Source organism: Chelonoidis abingdonii, chromosome 2, assembly GCF_003597395.2.
Source record: "Chelonoidis abingdonii isolate Lonesome George chromosome 2, CheloAbing_2.0, whole genome shotgun sequence".
Lineage (NCBI taxonomy): Eukaryota > Metazoa > Chordata > Testudines > Testudinidae > Chelonoidis > Chelonoidis abingdonii.
This window is the reverse complement of record NC_133770.1, coordinates 286,457,079-286,481,184: the sequence shown is the minus strand read 5'-3', so window position 1 is coordinate 286,481,184 and position 24,106 is coordinate 286,457,079. Positions and strand designations below refer to the sequence as shown.

The 24,106-nt window shown below is 44.8% G+C and overlaps 1 protein-coding gene across 2 annotated transcripts in view; it reads right to left on the bottom strand.

The window, feature by feature from the left end:
* Positions 1–24,106, bottom strand: part of TG (thyroglobulin) — a 216,760-nt gene that overhangs the window by 26,313 nt on the left and 166,341 nt on the right. For both annotated transcript variants that reach the window (XM_075063253.1, XM_075063254.1), the window contains exons 42-43: positions 14,992–15,156; positions 13,665–13,832 (exon numbers count right to left, since the gene is read on the bottom strand). In XM_075063253.1, the coding sequence (XP_074919354.1) occupies positions 13,665–13,832; positions 14,992–15,156 (333 nt within the window). The remainder of the gene's footprint in view (positions 1–13,664; positions 13,833–14,991; positions 15,157–24,106) is intronic.

Sequence of the window (24,106 nt, the reverse complement as noted above, 5' to 3'; positions counted from 1 at the left end):
CTTATTTTTAGGAGGTTCTGTCATCTAATTTGTTTCCATTTCACTGAGTGAGAATTAATGGTGTACATAAGTTTACATTTTTCAGCAAGAAACTGAAACATTATCACTAAGGAACTGATTTAAAGCCCATTGAAGTCAGTAGCTGTCTTTCTACTCACGTCCATGGAAGATCAGGTCTTTAGGAGCTGGCTGCATCACTGTATTTCTAATGATCTAGTGGCACTTTTCATTGAAGAATTGGTGCTGATGGATTTGAGCAATTTAGAAAGGGAGGAGTGGGGTAAAGAGGATAATCTTTTATGGACAGTGCCCAATACTGCTAATTGCTGAACACCTTGCATGATCTAGTCTTTATTGCATGTTTTAATTTTATATTTAGTGATGGACAGTGTGACGTTGCACCCCATAAGGCTTTATGTAAATATGCTCATGAATGTATATATGATATAACTAGAATATGTTTTATGCTACATATGCCATGTAACATATCTCTGTAAAGGTTATGATCTACTGAATCTATTCTTCCTATTTGTATGCATGTATCATTTTTGCAGTCGAAGTAATGAATATTGGCTGTGTACTTGCTTGATTTTAAGTAGATTTAGTAAAGCATTTGGTCAGCTTCTTGAGAAAGGAATGTGAAAGTTAAGTGCCCAATCAAGAAACACTTAACAGACAATGCATCTTGGAAGGCTCCAATCCACATAAGAAGTCTACTTGAGGACGTTCAAGATAACATTTGAACCATGACTGCTACCTGAGTTCTGAGTCATGCATGGACATGTGACTTGTCCATGTGACTTCAAAACTCCATCTTGTAACTGGGATTCTACACAGGGGGAGGGAAGGGTGTCCACCCACAAAAGAAAGTCTATTTAAACCCCTGGGAGACCCCTCCACTATATCTTCAGCTGGCTCAAGAGATGGCCTCTCCACCCCCAAAGGATACCTAAAAGAAACTGGAACAAAAGGACAGTAACCAGTGTGTGTGTGTGATTGCTGGATCCAGACTAGAGGGAGACTAGTCTGTAAAAGGAAGCTTACTGGAACACCTCTGAGAATGAGATTTTATCTATATTCAGTTTTCTTACTATATTAGGTTTAGACTTGCGTGTTTTATTAAATTTTGCTTGGTAATTCACTTTGTTCTGTCTGTTATTATTTGGAACCACTTAAATCTTACTTTTTGTATTTAATAAAATCAATTTTTACTTATTAATTAACCCAGAGTATGTATTAATACGTGGGGGGGAGGGGAACAGCTGTGCATCTCTCTCTGTCAGTGTTATAGAGGGTGAACAATTTGAGTTTTCCCTGTATAAGCTTTATACAGGGTAAAACGGATTTGTTTGTGGTTTGGACCCCATTGGGAGTTGGACCTTTAAGTGTTAAAGACAGGAACACTTCTTATGCTGGTTTCAGTTAAGTCTGCAGTTTGTGGGACATGGTTCAGACTTGGGTTTGTGTTTGTAACTGGCAAGCGTGTCTAGCACAACCAGGCAGGGCTCCGAAGTCCCAATCTGGCAGGGGAAGAGGTAGTCTCAGCACATCAGTTGGCAGTTCCCAAGGAGTTTTCTGTGATTCAACCCGTCACAAACACATTATATTATTGCACAACTGCCACAGAAGCTAAGGGAATGATGAAACATCAGGCTTATTCACTTAGAACACCACTTTACAGTGCTTGGATTACAATTTTTGTCACCTCAAAAATGTCCTGTGAATTTTGGTGCCCTTTCTCAGCAGTCAGATCATAAAATTGAGTCACTAGGGTCTTGTGAGTCAGCTATCACTGTGGGAACAGAGCTGGCCAAAAAATGGAATTTCTGTCTCCTTGGAAATTCTGAGATTTTGAAATTTGGTTTTGTCCTGAATTGAAAAGTTGAATTTTTCATAAAACCAAATATTCTGAAATATTTTCTTTTGATCTCATCGTTTTGACTATATTATATTATAAAGAATCAGAATGATAAAATCAAAATGAAATGTTTGGCCTTATTGAAATGAAATTTTAAATAATTTATCAGTGAAAATTTCAATGAAGTTGATACGTTCCGACAAAACATTTCAATCATCAGCTCAGCATATTCCAGCAGAACAACTTTCCACTTGAAACTTTTCAATCAGCTCTGATAGGAAACATTTTCCAAAGAGGGCTTAACATAATAGACAGTAGTAGATTGATAGAAAGAACTGCAGCCTGTGTCAAATAATTTACATTCTACAAACTCTTTCAGAGCTAAGGTTTACCGAGCTCAGGAATTATAGACTTGTGGGCCTTTCTTCAGTATTCTAAAAAAACCTAGGTAAGAAAATCTTTAAAAACAAAGGGCCAGATTCAATGGTGTGTTGCTTTGCACTGTTTTGGTGACAAGAAGCAGTCATAAACATGGCTTAACTGACTGTCACCCTGAGTTTACATTTCCTTTCATTGTGGGAGCAAAACTCTAGCATGCCAGTGAATTTGGCCCAGTATATTATAAAGCACCTAACTGAGTAGCATATGGTAGAGACAAACCATCACATCTTCTGTAGGGGTAAATGGTACCTCTCCAATGTGTTAGAATAATGTTAAGAGTTAGCCTTCAAACAGAGTGGATAAGAGGAACAAATGTATATAGTGATTTTTGTTTTTCAATTTGGCTTTTGACTAAGTCCCTCACAGGAGACTATTAAGAAAACTTGCAAGCCAAGAGGCGAGAAGCTCAGCACAACCCTGTCACGGATTCAAGCTAGTTAAGAGATGAAATAAAGATTTGGAATTAAAGAGTCAATTCTCATCACAGATGGAGCTTAATAGCAGTTTTTCCCCTGAGGTCATTACAGTTACAAACTCCTGCAATGGGTTGCATGCAGGTAAAGTCCTGTGCTCTTGAAAACTCCTACTGACTGCAGATACTGTGGGTGTACGGGGCCGCCTGCACAGCTCAGACTGCATACCTAGGATACATGCATAATATTGCTAACTTTCTTTCCATCCATCCATCCACCCACCCACCATTTCCTGGCTGTGCAAGACAGCCTGGGACTGTACTAGGGTGGATGTACCAGCAGAGAAAAGGCAGAAGAAACCAAAACCTTAGTCTACCAACTAAACAGAATCCAAACTCCCACCATGGCACACATCCCTCATTGCAATCCATGTATCTACTGTGTACTACACACATACACAAACACAACATGCATTAGACTTTAAGACCATAAAGGACCTTAGGTCATCTAGTCTGAAGGTACGTCTACACTACGGGGACTACGCTGGCATAGCTACATGTTGCCATAGCTATGCTGGCATAACCCTGCAGCACAGAGAGAGCTTACACCCCCGCAAGTGACAGTAGCTACAGTTGATGGAAGCTTTCTTCTATTGATGTAGCTGCATCTACACTAGGGGTCAGGTCAGCATAGCTATTTCAGTCAGGGATGTGTTTTTTTCACACCACTGACAGATGTAGGTATGAGGAGCTAACTCCTGTGTATCACAGGCTGTAGATTTTCACCCACTTTCCCCTTTACTGAGACCAATAACTTGCGTTTGATTAAAGCATATCATCCAAAAGGCATCCAAGTCTTGATTTGTAGACTTCAATAGATGTGGAATCCACCGTTTCCCTTGGTAGCCTGTTCCAATTTTTATTCACCCCCCACTGTTAAAAATGTTGCCTTATTTCTAATCTGAATTTGCCTGGCTTTAACTTCCAGCTATTGGATCTTGTTCTGACTTTCTCTACTTGAGAGAGATATTAGGTTACTTCAACTCACCCTCTGGCCAGTGCCTGGGGGGATGGAGCCATGGCTCCACCTCCTTTCCACCATTTTCCTCTCCACAACTTACTAAAAAGAAGGGGAAGGAAATACCAGGTGCACAGCCTCTGATGTCCCCCAGAATACCCTCGCCTTGATCGAGGTATCCCTGACACGGCTGAACCACTGGGGGGAGGCCTTATTTCTGTATATTGCTCTGTGCAGCCTTGCTGGGACTAGTCAAAATCTAGCCCTTACATTGTGAACTCTTCAGAATAGAGACCATGCCTCCTTTTATGATTGGAAAGCACCTTGTGCATTGTGGGCACTAGTGGAAAGAAATCACAAATACCACCCCCACCACCAGATTCTGTAGATCTACACCAGTGGTTCTCAAACCATGGCTCAATCAGCACACGACTGCAGCCTATGTGACACCCTCAAGGCCACACAGGTACTATATGTATTATGTAGATGCAGCCCACATAACACATTGAAAACTGCATATGTGGCTCAGTGGTAAATAGGTTGAGAATCACTGACCTACACATTCTCCATACTGCCTGGGGTACAGAACTCTGTGACAAATATTTCCCAAGAGCTGACATGTATAAATATCCTGTTATAACACCTCCTATTGGGGAAGCACTGTGGCTTACCCTTTTTTTGCACTGTCTCATAACAGGCGAAATTCACAAACAGCAACAGGCCTTGTTCCACTTAAGCCCTATTTTGAGGTCTCTATCTACTTTAGGGCTTGTCTATACTTGAAATGCTACAGCAGCACAGCTGCACTGCTGTAGTGCATCAGTGTAAATGCTGACTACCTACTCCGACAAGAGAGTTTTTTCATCAGAGTAGGGAATCCATTTCCCCAAGAAGCGGTAGCTAGGCTGACAGAAAATTCTTCCGTCAACCTAGTGCTGTCCACTCTACGGTAAAGTTGGCTTAACTATGCTGCTCAGAGCTGTGGGTTTTTCACATCCCTGAACAATGTAGATAAACTAACTTAATTTTCTAATGCAGACCAGGTCTCAGGTATTTATACAATAGCTGAGTGCCTCATAATCCTGTGGAGTAACTATGCCAACGGGAACAGTTCTAGTAGTGTCTACACTGAAGTGCTAAAGTGGCACAGCTTCACTGTATGTGAAGACAAGCTCCAGGTTAAGAAATATCTGAAGTCCGAAGAATACATGGGAAGAATGGGGAAAGTGAAGTTATGTGTTCATAGAAAGCACTGCTAGTTCTAAACATACCAGAACTCACAACACAGTGCACACAAAGCAGTGTCAATGAAGTTGTGTCAGTCCCAGCAGCTGTGCCAGTCCCAGGATATCAGAGAGACACAGAGGATGAGGTAATCACTAACAGAAGTTGAGCCAATAAAAGATATTACCTCACGCACCTTGTCTCTAACCCTGAAAATGGGCAGATAAACATGGCTTGGTTCACATTCAGAAAAATAAAACACAATGCAGGTAACAACAGAGGCAGGCACCAGCCACTACTCAGTGATTAAACAGCCCTTCCTCCCCTACAGATCCTTGACAAGTTTCAACCTTAGTAGGGATTATTCATAATAGCCTTTAAATGCAGTTAGCAGTGCTGACAAAGAATGGATAAAAATGAATGAGCATGCGTGCACCCCCACAAAAAAAACATTGATAAGATTCTTAGAGGTTGAGTGCACTTGATAACATGTTTGTAGAGAAGTGTGAACAGTTAGGACAAAAGCATTCACAATGGCCACATAACAACTCAGCCACCACGCTGGCAGCACAAATCCAACCCAAAAGGTGTTAACCCAGGGGAGCTGCCTTGTTAGAATTATCTGTAATTTGTGTGAATAGCCACAGGAAGGAACAGCTAGTGATTTTCAGCTACAGGCAGGGACAGCTTTATGTTTTTTGTCGCCCCAAGCACTGCAAGCAGGCGGCTTTCAGCCATGCGGATTCAGCGGCACGCCTGTGAGAGGTCCACTGGTAAGGCAGATTCGGCGTCCCCACTGCCAAATTGCCACCGAAGCTGCGGGACTGGCAGACATCCCGCAGGCAAGCCACCAAAGGCTGCCTGACTGCTGCCTTCGCAGGGACCAATAGGTCGCCCTCTGTGGCTTGCCACCCCAGGCACGCGCTTGGAGCACTGATGCCTGGAGCTGCCCCTGGCGATAGGGGAACAAAACCCTCACAAAGCTGTGTAACCCCCACAAGTGTGTGCCCATGTCCCCTTATGCTTTTCAGCAGTTGCACAGGGCGTGAAGCAGGGGCGCCAGAACAATTTTTATAGTGGAGGTGCTGAGGGCCATTGAATCAAACTGTAAACCCTGGATATGATGGAAAGCACTTCAAGCAAAGGGGTGCAGCAGCACCTCCTGCACCCCTAGTTTAAGCACCTATGGTGTGAAGGTGTCTAGAGCCCTGCGTGAATACAAAATTTGTATCCACATCCAATCCTCAAAAATGAGCCTCAGAGCCTCAGATATAAAGCAGATATCTGTGGAATTGCAGAGCTCTAAAGGTGCCCCTCAGATCCCCTCTCTGCGTCTGTGCTGTTCCAATTAGTGTGCACATTTGGAATCCCTGATTTCCCTTGCCTGCGTACATGCCTGTACAGGGTTTGTAAACCAAACTTGTGCTGGGCACACTCGAGATGGAAGCACTCCCCTTTACCCTCACAAATGTTAGGGAATGTGCAGCAGACAAGGATAATATGAACAGCATTTGCCACATTGGCATCCAGACGGGGACACAGGCACTGCAAATGAGATTTCAGCCCACCAAACACACTCCATGACCACTCTACAGCTACTGATTCTGTAACTAAATTCCAACTGATGCTGGGGTATGGTTTCATGAGCCAATTTTGGAGCATCAATGCCAAAACAAAAACTGGACAGACACACTGTAGAGAAACATATTGTTACTGGGGAATAAAGTGCCTTCTTTCCCCCTTCAAGAACAAACCCAATCTTCTCAGTACCATAGTGTCATGAACTTTTCCAGGGTTTCCCGTGTTGGTATTCATGAATCTGCCTCCGTGGTCCACTAAGCCTTTCAGAATGAATGAATACTAAACTTTTCAGTTCACAACTACTTGGCCCGTCAATGGCCCCTGCACAGTTTGGAAGCCCCATCTTCTCAAATTCAGCTATTATTTCTGGAACTTTTCTTATGGCAGCCACCTGTGGGTAGATCAGCATTAACAGTGTCACACACCTGCACAAACATGACTCTGACAATGGATTTTCCAACCCTGAAATGGTTTGCAGTGGACCTGCAGCTGGTGATGCCAGCTTCCACAGGGCAATAACCACCCACTTTTCTGAGTCGAGTGTCCTGGCATTGGAGGTTTGGTGCAAGCTCCTCACACAGCTCCATAAGGTGTGATTTCGTCATCTGGAAGTTCTGAAGTCTCCGTTCATCATCCCAGATTTCCAAAAGGATGCATGTTCTCTTGCACCACAAGCAACAATCCAACCATGGGCAACCATGGCAACACCAGCATTATCATATCTATACCATGGGAGTGAATGAACTGCCATTCACCCTCCAGGTCAGCCATCTTTGATGTATCAGAAAGTTCTTCCGAAATTCCATCCAACATCTTGTGATCACCGACTCCACTGCATAAATGTCTGTCCTGTGATAAGGAACAGGAGCAGAACCATGTCATCATCCCATCACTCCATGTCTTCCACCCAATTTGGTGGGGCAGGGATGACCAGGAACTACTACTGGGAAAAGTATGGGACAGTACCAACAACACACAACAAAGTGGTTCCTAGAGCAGTGATGGCCAACCTGCGGCCTGCAGGCAGCTCATCAAGGTAATCTGATTGTGGTGGATGTGCTGGTTGCTGCTTCCCGCAGCTCCCATTGGCCAGGAACAAAGAACAGCAACCAGTGGGAGCTGAAAAGGGCCGTGCCTGTGAACAGTCAACGTCAGCAAAATGTCTCATGGCCTGCAAGCTGATTATTCTGATGGGCCGCAGGTTGCCCACTACTGTCCTAGAGTGCTCCCCTGTGATGCACAGAACCCTGGGATACCACCTCTGAAATGGTAGCGCTGTTCTGTAACAACAGCGGCCATGTGGAGGTGGGTATGCACACGTACACAGCGTTATATACATGTCCAGCACAGAGTATGGGGACATTCAGTGTGGATATAGGGAACATGCATGAGCATATATACTGGGGTGGACAAACTTACTGAGCCTCCAAGCTGCATATGACAAACTTCAGAAGTTTGAAAGCTGGGGTGTGCCTGCCAGGGCTTGGGACTTCTGCCCCATAGAAGGCACCTGCAGGGGCTCAGGGCTTCAGCCCTGCTCCTGCTGAAGCCCTGAGCCCCAGCAGGTTTGCCCCATGGGGCTATAGCCCCGAGACCCCCCCTCCTCACTGGGCAGAAGCCCGTACCCCACCACCCTGTTTGCAAGGCTGAGATTCCAAGCTCCCCCCCGGGCCCATGCCTGGTAGGTGGAGAATGGGAGGGCATCGTGGGGGGCTCCACAAGCTGCACTTTAGCTGCAAAAGCCACAGTTTGGCCACCCTGGTATATATAGTCAAGTAACCGAGTATGTGCGCCAGCACAGACATAGCCTCTGACAACTGCCCTGGGGACAAGCGTAAAGCATTCCAGCCAGTAATACATCTGCTTCCACTCATGCAAATCAGTACCTTTCTTACTGTCAGCAGACAGTCAGATTCATTACATCGAACCCAACATCAGCTGGGCAAGAATCTTCATGTTCAATTGCTACTATGAATGACCACCTGAAGGGACCACAGCTCTTAAAAAAATATTAATCAAACAAATGTTTAGCCAGTATGTAACTAACTGGTTTCTCTCAGGGCTTCTGACACTAGATTTCACTGTGAACCATAACAGTCTCAGCAGCTGGAATACCCAGCCAACAGGGCATATATTTTTCTGCACCGCCTGTCTGCAGCTGGCTATGATGGAAGCACTTATTCTGTAGTAAATGGAGGAGCAAGATCTTACCAGCTTCACTCTTTCCAGGATCCTCTGACATAGCTATTTCTCTCTAGGTACTTATCTAGGTTCTAAGCATAGCGTCTGAGCACCTCACAAGCAGTGATGGATTTTCTCCTTGCAACACCCCTGTGAGGTAGGGAAGTATTAACCCCAATTTACAGATAGGGCACTGAGGCACAGGACAAATTAAGTGACTTGCCCAAGGTCTGAAAGAAGGTCTGAGGCAGAACCGGGAGTTGAAACCCAGGTCTTTTAAATATAGTCCAGTGCCCTACCCGTTACATCACTTTCCCAACCTGGTGAGAACATGGCCCAACCAGGGCTGGCTCCAGGCCACAGCGCGCCAAGCGTGTGCTTGGGGCGGCACACTGCAGGGGGCACTCTGCCGGTTGCCGGGAGGGCAGCAGGCGGCTCCGGTGGACCTCCCACAGGCATTTCTCCGGAGGGTCCGCTGGTCCCGCGGCTTCAGTAGACCTGCCGCAGGCGTTTCTGTGGACGGTCTGCTGATCCCACAGCTCCGATGGACCTCCCGCAGACGTGCCTGCGGCAGTTCCACCAAAGTGCGGGACCATAGGACCCTCCACAGAAACGCCTGCGGGAGGTCCACCGGAGTCGTGGGACCGGAAAGCGGCAAAGCGCCCCCCGCGGCATGCCGCCGTGCTTGGGGCGCCAAAATTGCTAGAGCCGGCCCTGCTTCCAACCATGCCAAATCCATTACAAGGAGTGCAGGCCACCACCAGTTCTCATCCTCCATCTGATACAGGAGGAGGAGGGAAACGGGAAGGGCTCTTCCAGATCCCTCCCGGAGATCTGACACAGCAGGAGGAAGAGGGAAGCAGGACAGCATGACAAGGCCTCCTCATGATATACTCCAGAAGGAGAGGAATAGGCTGACACTAGTCACCCTCAACACACAGACACACACACACTAGGGTCTACTGATGCCACTAGACGATTTTGTTGCCTGTTCTGGATTTTGTCACCAGGTTTTGATTCCATGCAGGTGACCATGGCTGTGAGGCAGCATAGGATTTTGGGCGCTGGCTGTAAGAAACAGTATGAACCGTTTGTCCTCTGTTACAAGACAGAAGACGTACTATGATTTTGCAGCAGTGAACGCATTAGAGCTGAGATATTGAGTGTGAAATTAGAAAGCTTTGCAGCAGGTCTTCAGTAAGGTATTCTGATGCCTACAAGACAGACTGGAACCTAGAGCATTTGAAAGAAACTAAGGGTATGTCTACACTACCCACCAGATTGGCAGGCAGTGATCGATCTAGCAGGAGTCAATAATTGACCCCCGAGCACTTTCCCGTCGACTCCTATACTCCAGCGCCACGAGAGGTGAAGCAGAGTCGATGAGGGTGCGGCAGCAGTTGACTCACTGCAGTGAAAACACCAAGGTGATTAGATCTAAGTACATCGACTTCAGCTACGTTATTCACATAACTGAAGTTGTGTAACTTAGATCGATCCCCCCCACAGTGTAGACCAGGCCTTAGGATATGAGAAGGCAGAAACAGAGCCAGAGCAGATTAGAATAATCACCAGTTATTAAGAGGCAAAGGACTTAACTGCAGCCTGTCTAACACTGAGAACGTGAGATCACTGAGGCAGAATTGTTTATGTTACATACCTGTACAGTAACTAGCACAGCAAGGCCTGGTCCTTGGTTGGGCTTCTGTGGCACTACTGTAATTATTACTACCACCACTAGGGAGGAATTACAAGGACTTTCCAAATTCTCATCTCAGAAGCCCAAGTTCTGTGTAAGTACTTAACAGGAAAGAGAAAACATCTTCACATCAGAAAAATCTGGCAGCTTTCAACTGCCTCCCTTACTAACACTCTTGTTTGCCACATAATTTTCTGTGAGACAACACAGTGGGATTTCACTCACTATTTATAATTAAGGTGTGATGCACAGAAGTGGTGGTAACACACAGGACTTCATTTCCTGGCCCCAGCCACATGACCTGGGCCAAGGTTACAAAGGTTTATTTCCCATCACAACACAGGGAACATTATGGGCTGACTCCAGTGGTTGCTGGTACATCCTTGACCCTTGTCTTTTTAAAATCACTTTGAAAGGATTCAAAAGGAAAACATGATGTCAAAGCAAAAGTAAAAATATCCTGAAGGGAACCAATGCAGCCACTTTGTCTCTGTTCAGAGTTCTTGTAACAGAGGTTCCTGTCAAATCCTTGGCTGTTATTTCTGAATGTACAAATGTCCTATGTTACACCACCAGCTACTGGGCAGCACTGGGGTTTACCCTTTTCTTGCACTGTTTCACAATGGTGAAATTCACCTCTTTGCAGACAGACAGCAATAGGCCTTGTTCCACTTAAAGCCCTATTTTGAGATCTCTCTGTCTTTTAGGGCTAGTCTACGCTTGAAATGCTACAGTGGCACAGCTGCACCGGTGGAGCGTGTAGTATAAACACTACCTACGCCAACAGGCGGGGTTCTTCTGCCAGCGTAGGGAATCCACTTCCCCAGGAAGCGGTAGCCAGGTTGATGGAAGAATTCTTGCATCAGCCATGTGCTGTCCATGGTGGAGGTAAGGTCTGCTTAACTATGCCACTCAGAGCAGCGGGTTTTTGACATCCCTGAGCAATGTAGGTAAACCAGCTTAATTTCTAGTGCAGACCAGGTCTCAGATATTTATATGGCCCCCCATTACCACAGTATCTGAGCACCTCAATCTTTAACGTGTTTATCCTCACCACATCCCTGGTGAGGTGGGGCAGTGCTATTAATCCATTTTACAGACGGGGGCTAAGGCACAGAGTAAGATTAAGTGACTTATCACAGGTCATACAGGAAGTTTGTGGCAAAGCAGGGACTTGAACCCAGGTCTCTAAAGTACTAAGCTAGCGACCTAGCCACTGGACTAGCTTTCCTCTTCAAAAATTAAGTAGCACCTGGTTCATTGCACAAGAGTGAAGTTTAACTCTTTGTGTCGCAAGAGCCCTTCCTTCCATTCCTGCTCTCTTTAAATCTCACCTGAAAGCTTTCCTATTGTTTTAGATTCCTTACTAAAAAATATGTTGGTATCCAGCATTAATGGCCAGAATGGACATTATCATCTGGCCCCGTGGTAGCAAGCCTTGGTGTTTTGGAGTATTACAGTAAAGCACTGTAGCAACGTTAGTAAGAGTTACATTGAGGGTTTGAAGTTCTGTTGCAAGAGGTCAGAGCAGCAGTTCTAAAGCCTCCCAGCCAGTAGCACTGTTGAACATAGGCACTGACTCTGTGGGTGCTCCGGGTCTGGAGCACCCATGGGGAAAAATTGGTGGGTGCTCTGCACACATCGGCAGCTCCCCGCCCTCCCTCGCCCCAGCTCACCTCCACCTCTGCCTCCTCCCCTGAGCATGCCACTTTTTCCCCTAGCTCCAGCGCTTCCTCCTGCAAAACAGCTGTTTTGCAGCAGCAAGTGCTGGGAGGGAGGGGGGAGGACAGGGAACGTGGCACGCTCAGAGAAGAGGCGGGGTCGGGGCGTGGATTTGGGGAAGGAGTCCAATAGGGGCAGGGAGGGGGTGGAGTTGGGGTGGGGACTTTGGGGAAGGGGTTGGAATGGGGGCAGGGCAGGGGTGGAGTCAGGGCAGGGCCAGGGGGCGCGAGCTCCCACTAGCCCTGGGAGAAGTTGGTGCCTGTGCTGCTGAGCCCATTTCTCCATTTCGTACACAACCCAAATTCCCATTAACTCAGTGGTTACACTCCAGTACTGAGCCCACTGTAAGTTTTTGTTTGTTGCTCTGGACAATTACTGAAGAATACTCTAGTCTTTCTATATATACTCCTCTGCTCTGAGACTCTTGCATAAATTGTCACGGAAAGAAATATGGAGAGAGAGAGGAACAGACAATGAGAGAGGGAGAGAATGTCTCCAGGGGGTCTGCTCACCTGTAAACAAAAATCACTAGTTTAAAGGGAGTTTGGCATAATTTATGGGGCAGGAATGTACCTCGCTCTTGAATGCATGTGTTAATTACACAGCAGGGTAATGAAGAGAAAGCTGAAAGGGACAGGTTGGATGGTCAGTGCTATCATTTCAACAAGCTACAAGAACAGAGTAATTGCCATTAGGTAAAGGAACTATTTAACCACTAGGTCCAGGATTCTGTCTCCAACACAGCCAATGCCAGATGCTGCAGAGGAAAGTAGAACACCCCTATTTGTGTAATACTAGATAATTGTCCCCAGTGGTTGATCAGTTTGTGCCCTGATGCTTGAGGACTGATAAACCCTTTTCATTTTGATCCTAGCTCATGTATCTGCAGATGCTATTCCTATTCATGGGCAGTTCTAATTTAGAAGCATCCTTATAAGAAAGGGGAGGATTCACAAAACAGAAAAGCACAAGCAACGATACAGAAAATAAACCAGTGCGACAATCCATGAGCAAAAACATAAGATAGGAGTTGGAGAGGGTAATAACCTATGAATTTTGGACCCATGTCTGGCTTTAGATTCTCAATCCTCAAAGTTCAGCAGAGTCTAAATGCAGGAGTTTGGCTTGGGCCCATCCCTACTCTAGAGAAACCCAACAGCCAAAGTAACATAGACGTATCACCTACACAGTAACATACAACAGGAGAGATGAATACTATGTGCTTTTCAGAAACCTACTAGAAATGCAGACACATGTAAAATACAAGCTAAACCAACCTGGTCTCTCAGCTTTTTGCCCCTTCCCTGAACTTAAGTATTATTGCATAAATAGGACATATTTTCCCATTGGCTAGTCAAAACAGCACTTCTTTAGGAAGGACAATGCTTTGGTGTATTTGCATGGAGTCCAATTCAAGGATTATGAAAGCCAAAAAGTGTCTCCCCTGCCAGCACAGATCCTCTTCGTTAATATTTGCTTACGTGCTTTGAGGGTTGATAGTTCTTTTGCATAGTAAATCTATGCCTACCTTAATCGCCTTAGCTCTGCTGATCAGCCCGTCTTGCTGAGCATTTCCAATGAGCAGATCCACCGTCCTAAGTCGAGAACGTTGCAGGGCTGCAGCTAGAGGTTCCCGAAGGTAGACGCCATCAACCACTGGGCCCCAGTACTGAAATGGCCCACTTATGGCTAGGAGCTGTGTTGAAAAGGAAAGGAAAAGTATAGTATAATCATGATCAGGATTTTCAAAAGTGTTCAGCATTAGCTTGATTCTGTGGCCATTGAAGTCAATGGTAAAACTCCCATTACATAGGAAAAGTGCTCTCCTTGAGACCAAGGGATTGGTAAAGAGATACAGGGTTTTCCAGTGGTGAGCAGCTGGACTGGACTAGGAAGGACTTTGCGTCATTCCCATCTGACCACGGCATGTTTGTCTGTATGTCTGAAATGATGAATTAAGCTGATGGCCTCATAATGGGTAAGTGTTCACGTAACACAGTGCAAAATCACAACTGGAAGGAACGAGTGCCCTTGCTGATAGCCTCAGCAGAGGAGCCAAGAGCTGAACAGGCAGAAAGAATAAACGACTCTGTTGTTCCTAAGGCTGTTACTTCTAGTTTAGGGGTGAGCAGGGCCGGCTCCAGGTGTTTGGCCGCCCCAAGCAGCCAAAAAAAAAAAAAAAAGGCCGTGATCGCGATCTGCGGCAATTCAGTGGGAGGTCCTTTGCTCCGAGCAGGAGTGAGGGACCCTCCACCAAATTGTCACCGAATACCTGAAAGTGCTGTCCCGCTCCGGAGTGGCTGCCCCAAGCACCTGCTTGGTAAACTGGTGCCTGGAGCTAGCCCTTGGGGTGAGGCCCAACACTACGATGTGATTGAGAAACTTGTATTGCTGATGCCTCTTCTTTACGTGGGTGTGAAGGACTCCACCCTCCAGGACTGTCAGCATGGCATCTTTCATAAGCATTACGTTTTAAGTTAAATGCAAAGCACAGTCATCCTTCCACATTGCCTTTTCTGCAGAGAACTCTTATGGAAACCAGGGGTCTGATTCCCTTTCACACTTAGGCCAGGCATTCCTCACCTTGACAGGGATCATTGAAACTCACTTCCGGACACATTTACACTGCCAAAGCAATGCAAAGGAGCCTTAGTTTAACTGAGAATCAGGCCATAAGGAGCAATGGGCCAAAGCCTCAGTTGGTGGATATCAGGGTAACTCCACTGAAGTCAATGTCAATTTATGCCAGCTAAGGATCTGTCCCAACATTTTAAAAAATTTTTCCTGCAAGTTGCCGTACATGCAGCCTACATTTCAGTTATAACACAAAAGTCACATATATTGGTATGGCTCACCCTAGTCTGTGCATCGTTGAGAACATTGGCAGGCAACTGGCGGAGGCAGGATACAATTTCCTCACTGCTGGACAAAGGGCATCCAAGTTCATTAGCCAGAACTGCCACTTGGTCCTGAGCTTTCTTCTCACTAATCACCGACACCGGGGAAAAAGCAGACCCTCCCTAGAAGAGAAAACAGACACTGAGTCAGCTGATCCTGTCAACATGTGCTTCCCTGTTGCATGACAAGAAGATGATAGGGAAAAAAAATCTGCTCAGACACTGACTGGAAAATGGACTTTGCAAGAACTGCAGCATGGTCTAGTGATTAAAGCAAAGGATGGGTTGACAGCAGGGTTGGGTGCTAGTCCCAACTCTACCACGGATTTTTTTTGTGAGGCCTTGGGCAAGTCACTTAATTTCTTTGTGCTTCAGTTCTCGCATCTGTAAAATGTGGACAACAATCCACCTCATGGCATTTTGAAACCTTTAGCTGGAAAATGGTATATATTATTACTGTGGTCTCACAAATCTCAGCATTAGTGCAGTTTAAGCAATGGCTACTACTTTCATTGAGCTAATGTCACTTATTAATTACTACTGTTATTCCTTATTTGTGCTACACAAACAACCAAAGGATGCAAACCAAGATCAATGCTCCCTTGTGCTAGGCGCTGTGCAAACACACAGGTGGCCAGGAGCCTCCACAAAGATTTTACAATCTAACGATCACACCCTGGGTGCCTCTTATATCTGTAAGCATTGCAATTCCAACCATGCTAGGGGAGCAGGATCTGGATTCTTCACTAGTGATGATGAAGCATGAGCAGGAAAGAAGGCGGCTTTGACTTTTAAAACTCAAGGTGAGTTTGCAGGACTAACAATTGTGAGGATGGGGAATCTCCCTTGTACTTTAAAGCTTGATGTGGAAGTTTTTGAGATACCGAGACTATAGAACATTCTTCACAGTAGGATTAATATTAAATCACAAGCCAAAGCCAGAGAGCCCAGCCGAGAACTCAGGAGTTTCTGGCCTCCACTCCTATGTTCAGACCACTTCCCCAGACCTGTCACAGCTGGGGTCGTGTTTGGAAAAGAGCTCACTGGGAAAGGATGTAGAAAAGTCGTTGAGTAACCACAAAAGCCACTTATTCAAAATACAGGTATGTTCGCATAGCCTGATAGCATCTGACCTACAACATCAGGGCTGGAATAAGCAGTGACATGGTTAAAAATGAGTCAGTTCTAATTTCCAAACATTTAGATCAGTTTACTATAATAATTGCTCAGATGCACTTCCGTCTTAAAAAAAAAAAAAATACCCAGAGAAGCTGATTGCCTGTGCTGATTAGCTGTTTTCAATATAAAACAAGTTAAATACAAAACTATACACCCAGCAAACCATAAAAAAGACGCAAAGAAAAAAGTGAATGTATTTTTAATATATGGTCTCTGAGAAGCCATGCATAGCAGTTAAAAACATCCACGTCCATTTCATTGCTTCTAGCAAGCATATCCATTGACTGTAGTAGTGAAGCATTCTGTCCAATTCCTGAAGTATACAGTTTCCAAATATAATCAGAAAGGGACTATTGTTCAGATGCTGAGACAGTTCTGCCAGCTCACCACTTGGATAGCCCCCACAGATCCATTATTACTTTCTCTTTTGTTAAGTTAAAAGAAAAAACTTTAAGGATCTAGAAAGACACGATAGTTATTTATTCATTAGTTTAGTGGTAGACTACCGGAGGGCTGGAGATAAGCAAAGAAAATGTCAAAATATTAAGAGTGCAGCTTTTCCAGTGCTGAAGAAGTTACCATAGAAAGGGATCTATGAGCGGAAACAGGCCAGGGGGAGTAAAGAGGCGTGGATTATATTCCCAGTTGTGCCACTGATCTGCCAGGTGTTTTTAGACAAATAATTACATGTGTAATAATCCCAGCCTTGCATGGATATTGTGAGGATAATTAGAAAATAAGAACGGCCATACTGGGTCAGACCAAAGGTCCATCCAGCCCACTATCCATCTGCTGACAGCAGCCAATGCTGAGTGAACCTAACAGGCAATGATCAAGTGATCTCTCTCCTGCCATCCAAAGCGCGTTGAGATCAGTGGAGGAAAGGTACCAAATAGGCCAGATTCTCTAGCTTGCTGCATTGCCTAAGTGGGGCAAAGGGAGACGAGATGGTTCAGAACTTCCCTGACTGAGAAACCTGTGCTTTTGGAGGAGTCCTCAGCAAGGGTAGAACCAACATAACAGGTTTCTATGCCCCCTTCACAGGGGATATGATAGAGCTGAGGAGAGGCATCGTGGGGGCGGGGAGGATGAATATCACACTTCAGCTATTCCCAGGTAACCGATGGTCCTTTAGGGAAAGTTGCCAGCAAGTGCAAGTTAGAGCAGTCCCCTGGTTGCTCTAGCTGAAGCAGAGAATCAGGCAACTACCTAAGAGCAGTTGAGAGTCTGGCCTTATGACTGCATAGTACTATTATCACTTAAAATTGGTGCCACTTCTGCCTGCCCCGCGGAGTGGAGGATGTGCTCAACATTCACTGGATGGCACCCTCTGTGATGTTGGACAAGTTATGTAACATCTCCGAGCCTCAGTTTCCCAGTCTGGGAAATTGGGCTGATGTCAAATAGCTCTTTACAAAGGTGGGTGAATAAAGAGATACAGACTCTAATTATTAATAATTTGACTGACAGCCAGCGTGTAGTTTTGGTGCACCATGTCTAGTTCACTGTTTAATGCACTCCAGGATTTTGTTTTGAAGCAGTTCAAGGAATAGGAGTGACTACTTTTTCCAAGCAAGCTATTCCCATGAAGGAACCTCAGTTAATCAAGACTATCGTGTCCCTCTGGCATGTTGCTGTGGTGTGGATTCCATTGTTTTAGATGTGCAACACAGACTAACTGTGGAACAGAAGCGTTCATGCGGTCCTCCTGCATTTGTACTTGTTCATGTGTGTTCCATATAGTAACAGACTGAACCACAACCCACACCACCACAACTTCTCTCCTTCCCCCTTCCTCTTGTGCATGAGTATCCCGTGATCTTAGAGAGACAAAGTGAGAGGTAATATCTTTTATTGGTGAGAAAGACAAGCTTTGGAGCTCTTCTTCCAGTTTGGGAAAGTTATTACGAGTGTCAGAGCTAAACACCTTATCGAACAGATAGAATATGCTTACTTATGCTAAACTAAGGAAGTGAAGTGGCCTGCTAACACTGATTTTAAGACCATGATTTTTAGTGTCTAGCGAAGTTATGAATTTAATAAAGACATTGGATTTACGGCTTATTATAACAATCTGTAACCCACTAGCACCCCCCCCACCTCTGCCTCTTTTTTGTTCTATGACTACTGGGGTGTTAACGGGCCACTTTACCTTGAACGATCCCTTAAAATATGTGCTAACTACTTATGCTAAACGATCTGTTCGACCTTGTGTTTAGCTGTGGGACTCTTAGCCCTGGGCTGCACTACAGAATTACTTTGGTGTAACATCATCGCTCAGGTGTGTGAATAATCCACACTCCTCAGCAACATAGTTAACCAGACCGAAGCTCTGGTGTAATTAAGCCAACGGGAGAGCTCTCTTCTCTTGACTTAAAGCATTTTCACCAGAAGCACTGCAGCTGCACAGATGCAAGTTTTTAGTGTAGACAAGCCCATAATACCTTTCCCCAGACCAGAAGAAGAGCTCTGCATAGCTTGAAAGTTTGTCTCTCTCGCCAGCAGAAGTTAGTCCAATAAAAGATATTACCTCATTAACCTTGTCTCTCTACTACTCTAGTATCAATACAGCTGTAACACCACCACAGCATATGGCTTTCTAGGTTCCCACCTTTACTGCATTTTCATATGGTTATTTTCAGACTGAAATTTTTAAGGAGGACTGGAACGAAAACAATTAACTGACAAAGAATTGTTTCCAGAATCCTCCTCTTGGGTAAATCATCAGAACCCCCTTGACTTCAACGTCTTAATAAGGGCTGAGTTTGCTCTAGCTCCTACAGGAGCCCAAACCTTTGTTTGTTCCCAGAGCTCAGGCAATAGCCGGGTTTTGACTGTTCAACAGGGTTATTGTGGTAGCGCTTAAAGGCCAGTAAGAATACGGCCCTGTTATGGTAGGCACTGTACAAATCAGAGTAGCAAACAATCCTTACTAGCTTCCAAATTAGCTGTGGTCCAGCACAGCACTTGTGTGTATGTTCGGTATGAAGAATGAGAATAGTCCCATTGACTTCAGAGCCCAGACTAAATTTCTGATCTGGATTGGGGCTATATGAGCAGCAGCATTATGTCGGGTATTGGGTCAAGATGTGTGTCATTTCTGATCTTACTGCGAACATGTCACACAACTCACCACTAACTTGAAACTCAGTTCACAAACCTTCCCTGGGAACCTGGGCCACTACATGGCTTGGCATGAAAATACTACCTTTCCCCCAGCCTCTGTCTTGCTTATTTGCATTGTAACTCTTTAGGGTCAGGGACCACCTACTACTTTATGTTTGTACAGCCCCTAGCACAACAGGGCCCCTGAGGCACTACTATAACAAACATAATTATTAATCATCATCGCATGAAATCCAGGGAAACCCAGACAAGTAAACCCATACATGGCCTGAGCCTGTATTGATTAGCTCAGCTTCTCCCTTGGACTGCAGAACTACTCATTGGAGTTTTCAGAGGAATCCCTGAATCTCTAGGAGCTGGGCTCTCCATGGACCAACAGGAACTAGTGGCTGCTGCACAACAGAACAGAGCAGAAGCAAGAAAATCCTTTGCATTCCCTCCTGATATCTGGGTATTTACATGCTCTGGGAGTGGGATCTCCAGCTTCTTCCATGGGGAAAACCCTTGGTCTCCCCACCCCAGCCAAACACAAAAGTTCATAGCCAACTCCACAAGCTGAAACTCCCGATAGGTTATTCCTGCAAAGGGAAGAATGAGGGCCAGACCCTCAGCAGGGGTAAACTGGCATCACTCCAGTATATACTAGCTGAGCCCAAACCGCAAAATTCATATGAAGATCCAAGCTTCCCAGATGTTTGAGGGGGTTGCAAAAGTCAGGATCCTTTCAGGGGTTTTGCTCTGGAACCCATGTCTAGCAGCGATCTCTTTTCTCTTCCTTTAACAGCAGCAATTTTGCAGCAGGCTCAGTAACAGAGTCTGTTCTGCTGTTTTCCATGGTAGTGACCATTTCCTCAATCTGCTATTTTTTTGATAACATTTGTATTCAGGAAGTACGTCTTGCCCTTTGGCTTTAAACCTAATCTAGGATCCAATACTATGCCTCGTGGTTAATCACTCTCTTTTTTGGAGTAATACAGTAATATTTAAAAGCGATAGTATTATTTTCCCTGTTGGAGTGCTCCTGCTGAAATTTGTTTGAAGGTTGAGTTAGGCTTCGGGGTGGGGAGATTCCTATTAACAAAACAGTTAGGGAAGAAAAATTCAAATTCACAAACAAAATTTGTTTCCTCATCATTTCCTCAGCCTCAGCCACATCCACAGACCTCAGGAGCAAATGTGAGAGCAGAAGCTGGAGACTACCCACAAAGACGGCTTCAACTTTGAGCCAATAATTCTCCTATTTAACAGAAATATACTATATACATCAACACAGGCCTATGATTTAAAGAAAGACGCATGCAAAAAACAAACATATGGAAGGTCCTGCTTTTCTCTTAATCACATTCAGCATAGAAAACATTGTCTCTGTATGATTATTAACAACCACCAGGGATAAATTGGACATGACCTTAAAAAGAGAGACCCTGTTTAGCGAGATGCAGAAACATTGAATGAATTGTTCACTCACGCTGGCTGAAATTCTCAATATCGCCAGTTCCAAATATTCAAACATCGTGAGTCAGGCACCAAAAGATCATGAGATTGGCTTAAAAATAATAAATTTGAGGTTCTTTTATTTGCCTTCTGATTTTCAAGTCTTTTTCTGGGCACACATGGGGGCTAGAAAGTTACTTTTAAATGAAAGCTGAGATTCCCACATAATCATATGATTCCAGGAGCTGAGACTTTAAGAAAAAAAACGTCTCACATATCATGCAACTTACACCAAAATCACGAGAGTTAGCAATACTTCTCTGTGCAGAAGGTCAATATGAGACAAATTCACTGTATAAATCCCACTCAAAATTGGGGTTAAGTGGAATTTAAGTCACATACAGTTCTTGCGCTGGCTATCTGCCCTGGGGTGGCTCACCATGACCTATGGAAAGTCATTTGACCTCTTTGTCAGCCCGTTTGAAAAAATAAGAACAAATATTACCTCACTGAAAATGAATTGCTGCATTCAAGTGAAGCAATCCACTCTTAACAATGTCATTGCACCCTCCAGGCCAGCCCCATTTACAGGAATAGCAGGAAGCATTACACTGAATGTTGTGCAATTGTACAAAAGGTAATGAATGGCCATTTCAATGACATGATGGCATTATGCTAGCCACCTTAGTATTATTGTGCAGGGACACTGCAGGCTGTGTGCCTCATCTACGCCTGGAACTGGCAACTTCCTCAGACTGCAAACAACTGCACCTCTCTTCATTCACATGGACTCTGAAAACTCACATCTGAAAAGTCTTTCAGTGCTGAACCACCAGCGAGCTATAGCTAAAAACCTGCACTGAAAATGGCTTTTATCACCTGTGCTCTCAGGGAGCAGTATCCCTCCATCACTGTTGTCCTCACGTCCTCTCATGCACCATGGTCTCTTTGCTCTTTTCTTGTACTTTTGGACTAACTGCAAATCCTTCTTGGGCTACCTTCTGCCCTGAGATACTCACATTGCCACTGAAGTTAATGGAGTTACTATGGACGGGTGTGATGGAGCAGAAGCCAATTTAAGCTGTCTTGAGCTCTGCCTGAAAGCGCACCATGCACATGAATGAAGATCTAACAACATCAACAATAATAAGACTACCAAAGGGGAAAACTGGGATCTGTCTAACAAATACTCCAGTGCTCAAGCTAACGAGACGGTCCATGCTTGCATTTGGCCAACGTCAAATATAAAGCTGTATTTATGGCTATTATGGTTAACAGTAATGCCCACAGAGTGCTAGGTGTTATACAAAGAAGCAAGAAGGCTCAGCCCGTGAGTCATGAAGCTCACAAGCACACATAAGTGAGGGGAAGTAGTACAGCATATAAGTAGAGCAGTCAAAGGGCATTTGGCCATGCCCTGAGAAAAGAATGTTAAGGTCTTCCACATTCCCAGCACAGCAGAAGAGGATCTTCAAGAGGGACTGAAATGGGGGAAGGGTCTACTAGATGAGCTCAGGACGATCACATCAAATATAGGGGGCTGCAGTGAAGAAGGCACAGAGGTGATCAAGAAAGACGCTAATGAACAGACGAAACTGGGAGAGTTGGCGGATGGGCGGCACGATGTTGGGGAAATATGGTGGGTCAGAGCTAGAGACGGTTTTGCTGCACAAACATCTGCCTGTGAATGCTCAGATTTCTGAAAATGGAAAAAAAAAAAGGCTGTTTTTTCCATCAATTCTGACATTTTGCAGGTAGGAAGGTTTTGTTTTCTTTTTTTATTTCCTGCACAGCTCTCGACAGATGCCATTTTACTAGTAACAGAGGAGATTCTGCAAAGCACAGTGTTCCTGTATCTCAAATGACTCATTTGCTGCTGGCCTGATGGTTACTGTATCAAGCCAGTAAAGTTCCAGTAACAGGATATGAACACCTTTAACATAATTTACAAGCCCCCCACTGAATTCAACGGCAAAACTCATTGATTTAGAAGGGAGCACAGCCACGCCCATATCAAATCTCATTGTTCACCATATTTTTCAACACGTGATTAGCCTAAAGTGCTAGTATTACCCATTGTACAGATGCAAGACGGCTGCTGTAGTTGCATAGGTGCAGTGCAGAATCCAAGAGCCCAATCTTCGCAATCAAAAGCGTGTATAGGGAGAGTAGGGATTCTCATTTAACTCCCTCCAGCAAGAGTTGATCTACTTCTCTTTAAGCATGTTACCCTTGTAATCTGTCTTGTTTTGGATCAGACTAGGCCCTGTTTTGACAAGGACAGGTGTGTTTCAATCCAGCTTTGTGAATGCCATCTGTTGCTCAGCGCCATATTCCTTACACAATATGCTTCCCTGGCCCTCTCCAATAGAATAATGTTCGTTTCATGTTCAGAGTCCTCGTCAGCCTTCAAACTGCTACACTCTGCGCCAGATTCTGACTAACTCAGTCCAAATATACATGGGGGAGGAGCGGGGAGGATAGCTCCCCACAGTTGTATCCCCGCACACACTCACAGGCCTTGTACTTCCTGGGCACAAGAACTGCACCAGGCTTGGGCTGCTATTAGATACGGAGTAGAAGGGTGACCAGATCAGATATGGAGTCTGATACAGAACCTGACCTAGGCTCCTCAAACGATCCTAGAGACATGGTGCTACAGTCTGGAAAATTCTAGCAGGGGAGGTGCACCATCTGCAGTAGAACTGTGCCTTCCAGAAACAGTCAGATCCTACAGTCAGGCTTTAACTGGGAGCGATAATCATGCAATGTTAAGGGAGCAATGGTTACTGTCAAACCCTCTCTCTAAGAGCACTAGATGTGAGAGCTCACCCTTGGAAACCCACTTCCATTCCAAACCTCCCAATCCTTTACCCTCTGTTCAAGGTAACAACCACTAGCATAGCACATAAAAATAAGGAAACTCTCCTCTAATTACTATGGTTCTCAGTTTTGGCACAACCTGCTACCAGGGTAATTTAACCACTCTTTCTTGGTTGCTGTAAGTACTATCGAACAGCTTCTACGGTTGTTGAGCTTTTTGATTTCATTAAGTGTCATGGCTCCACAATTAACTTCTAACCTACAGCAATTTTAAGGCTGAAACATTAATCAACAGCTAAACTCTAGTATGGTTTTTTCAATCCTGCCATATGACATTATCATTTCAAAACGCATGCCGGTCATGAAAACAATGGGTATATCAGTTACCTTAAATAACCCACAGACATTTATGTACAAGCCTCTTTCATGGGTTCACTGAGTGATCTTGAGCAAGTCATTTGATAGCTCCGTGCCTCAGTTTCTCCCTCTGAGATATAGGAATAATACTGAG